This window comes from Cimex lectularius, unplaced genomic scaffold, assembly GCF_000648675.2.
Source record: "Cimex lectularius strain Harlan isolate CLEC.00 unplaced genomic scaffold, Clec_2.1 scaffold412, whole genome shotgun sequence".
NCBI lineage: Eukaryota > Metazoa > Arthropoda > Insecta > Hemiptera > Cimicidae > Cimex > Cimex lectularius.
Genome location: NW_019394200.1, coordinates 200,350 through 203,913, shown reverse-complemented (window position 1 = coordinate 203,913; position 3,564 = coordinate 200,350). Strand labels below are relative to the sequence as shown.

General features: G+C 31.8%; 1 protein-coding gene across 1 annotated transcript; it reads left to right on the top strand.

The window, feature by feature from the left end:
- Positions 1-907: 907 nt before the first annotated feature.
- On the top strand, positions 908-1,910 carry LOC106673292. The gene has a single exon (XM_014405378.2). It carries the CDS (start codon positions 994-996, stop codon positions 1,753-1,755), a length of 762 nt encoding a protein of 253 aa, XP_014260864.1. The 5' UTR covers positions 908-993; the 3' UTR covers positions 1,756-1,910.
- The last annotated feature ends 1,654 nt before the right edge of the window (positions 1,911-3,564 follow it).

The window sequence follows — 3,564 nt, the reverse complement described above, 5'->3', positions numbered from 1 at the left end:
ATGGAAAGAGTTCTAGATTGTAGCATAAAGAAATTCAATTTTTTTATCATTATGAATGTTCAAATATTCAACAAAGCTTCACAAAAAACATTGCTGAACGAGAGGCAAGAAAATAACAACAATGATTTGTTTCTTAAAGATGTACTCGGATAAACAAATTCTGTGATTCCTTATTGATCTGAGGTTCTTTATAAAATGTGAAATAATACATAAACCTTAAAAATGTTGTGTAAATCATAAAATAAACGTGCTTACAAGAAAACATTTTCATAAAGAGCAATCGTTCCAATGATAGTTAAACTAGCGATAGCACAAGATGAAGTTATGGCAAGATATGACGGACCACAAGGCAAAAAACGCCAACCCAAATCTTAATAAAGCTATACATCTCGGTTCTTTGTGACCAGTTTTAGGTTTTTTGACATTTTATTGCGCATTTAAAAAATATTAGAGGTCTTTATTTATTAAAATAGAGTTGCCTTGTTGGAAATAAATAGAAATAATAAAAATAAGTAAAAGAAAAATAAATTATGAAAACTTGTGTGAATTGAAATTTTGTTAAAAAAATATTCTCAATGAAAATGTATTTTATTGTTTAATTTAGAGTTCATTAAAAGCCGGTAGCAGCTACGTTTTAGGCGATGATACGGCGCCCATCATGTATGGTAACGGTCCCAGGTTCGACTGCTGGATACATACTTACAAATGGGTTTAGGTTTATTTCAAAATCACCACCACACCGAGGGTTCATATAACCTTGTCGTTGAAATACCCTAAAAAAAGTTTATTAAAAGTTTGCATCAGTTGTTTGAGCCATTTATATTGAACAAGGGAATGTATATATTTTAATAATAAAAAAACAACTCAAAATTAAGGCATTGTACATAAAAAACAAACATATGTTTCGTGTAAGAAATTTCATTTTATTTGCATAAATCAGTGATTGCTGCTTAATGGCTTAGGCAACAATATACTTCATTCTACGTGATTTTCATGCTAGCACATCCCACATTGGATCCAGATGAAACAGGTGCTTCGTCAACAACAACCGAAGAAGAGATCCAACGAAGTCCCATTACAGGTAAAAAGGCTAGGAAGGTTTTTTTTCTGAAAGTATATCTCGTGATCACGGCACAATTTTTGTTTCATCTCGCGATCGTCTTGACATTCGTTTTTATACCGGACCTCAGAGAATTCTTCTTCGACTACTACTGGCTGGCGTACATTTTTATGGGTGGTCTCATTCTTATAATCATCATTCTTGCGTTTTCAAAAACACTAAGGACCTGTTTCCCCTTGAACGTTTTCTTCCTTATGCTGATAACAGCACTGATCGGACTTTGTTTCGGGATGCTGACCGCTCAAGTAGAGGTGTACGGCGTCGTTTACGGTATAGCGGCCACTGCGGCAATAACTTTCATCATGACCATATTTGCTGTGTTTTCCCCATTTGATATCCTCAGCAGAATCATGGTCTTCCTTCTTGTATTTTTAATAACAACGATACTCGCTACGGGAACGTCGTTGGTCGCTTACCTCTTCGATATCGGACTTCTGCAACTCGTCATCACAACAGCGCTTGTCATCACCGCGTCGCTGTACTTCTTTTTCCTCACAAAGCTGATCATCGGAGGCCATTTAGCCAAGCTGGAAGAAAACGAATGGATATCCGCCGTCATTTTTCTTTACTGTGCTGCTGTCAGGTTGTTGTCTACGGCCGTCGAGGTCTGCTTCGGTTTCTGCAGGTCGTATTGAAAAGTCAACATCTTAAGAACCGTTCGACGGACATGCCCTCGTCGACGGCCATGCAGATCTGAAGGACGGGGCACTGCTCCTTACTAAGAAATTGCCTTTAAATATCTAAAAAACGAGGAAACAGATGAAATAGGTTTACAAAAACAAATGAATTTGAAAATTATATAACATCCATGTGATTCTACCGAATTTCTCTTTAAAATTTCAAAAATAAAATGTCCCGCTTTCTTCTGAATAAAACATATTATGACGTTTCCCGAGTTTCTCACTCTATCTCTATCCTTCAAAACCATGTCTACCGGGAGTATGGTCATTTCTTTTTAAAGAGCTCCAGCAGTAAATTTGTGCTCGTTTTATAGATTCAGGGTGCAGAGATCTGTTAAGTGAGTAGCGTAAGTGGTGTTCTATGACCATGTTCAAACCCCACATCATATACCATTTATGTTGTCCCGCTAAATCAATATTCAATCATTTAATAACGTTTATGTATATATCATTAAATCTGTTACGTCATCAACAGTTCTGTATAAAAGCTTTTACAATAGCGATGTATCAATGAAAAAGTTCATTTGTATGTATTCACATTTATTTGAATCTAGTACACCGTTTTTGAAATTTTTATGTTTCATGCTATTTGGAAGCAAAGAAATCGTATTTTATTTTAATTTGTAAATATTTGGAGGCTTTTTACATATAATTTTACCTTAATTTACACATTTTTGTCCATCTTTAATAAAATAACCCAATTTTTGAAAATCTAAAAAGTAGCGAAAAACGTAGGTGGTTTTCAGAGAAATAATGCGTTCAAAACGTAAATAAAAAAATTCGATTAAAAGAGAACGGGAGAATCTTCTATCATAGTCGAACGTAGGTAACGCCTTTCCTAGAATCACTGCGCATAATATACATATAATATATTATATAAATTCTTTGATATCAATCATAAAAATGTTTTCCTTAAAGCCCCGAATAGAGGGTTTTAACGGATAACTATCAAAATCTATGATCCCAGATAGAAGTCACCATATATTAAATTTTGAAATGTTTTTAAAAATTTAAGGACTTTATTGAAAAACTTGAACAAAAATCAACATGAAAAAAAGGAAAAATAAATTATGGAAATACATATACTCATACAAAATTTAGCTTATATTCCAACCAACATTTTATTTTGATTTGGGAAAATAGCCAAAAATAGATTCCTCTCACTCCAAATTAAATTCCAACATTCAATTGGCACCTAATTAAGCATTGTCAAAAATTTAAGAATGTACATTGTTTGAAATAATTTTGAAGTTTAAAATTTTAAATTTTTATTTGATCACTCTTATGTTACACTTGTAACTTAAACATTTAAAAAAACGCGTTTTTATATTATAGATTTTTTTGGATTAAAAAATACATTTTTGTATATGAAAAATTAAAAATAAATTTAAAAATTAAAGGTTTATTTTCTATTTAATGAACTCGTTATATTCTTCCTTTTTTCCCATTATCGAATGTGTAAATCATAAAATTCTATTAAAAAATGTATAACTACATTTTTTAATTTTCCATATTTTTCTTTTTTTACTTGCATATTTATTAAGTATTTTATATTTTGTTTCACATATAAAATCATGTTCCTGCATGGTGTCACCCTCCATATGTCTAGAAAAGAGTTTAGAGTTAGATCTCTATAAATTGATAAATGAAGGAATGGAATATTATTAATAAAATAATAAAACATAGAGAAAGGTCGATGTGAGAATAAATAGGTTCAGATAACATTTTATCTTTTAATCAACAGCAATTGGCTAAATTACCTTA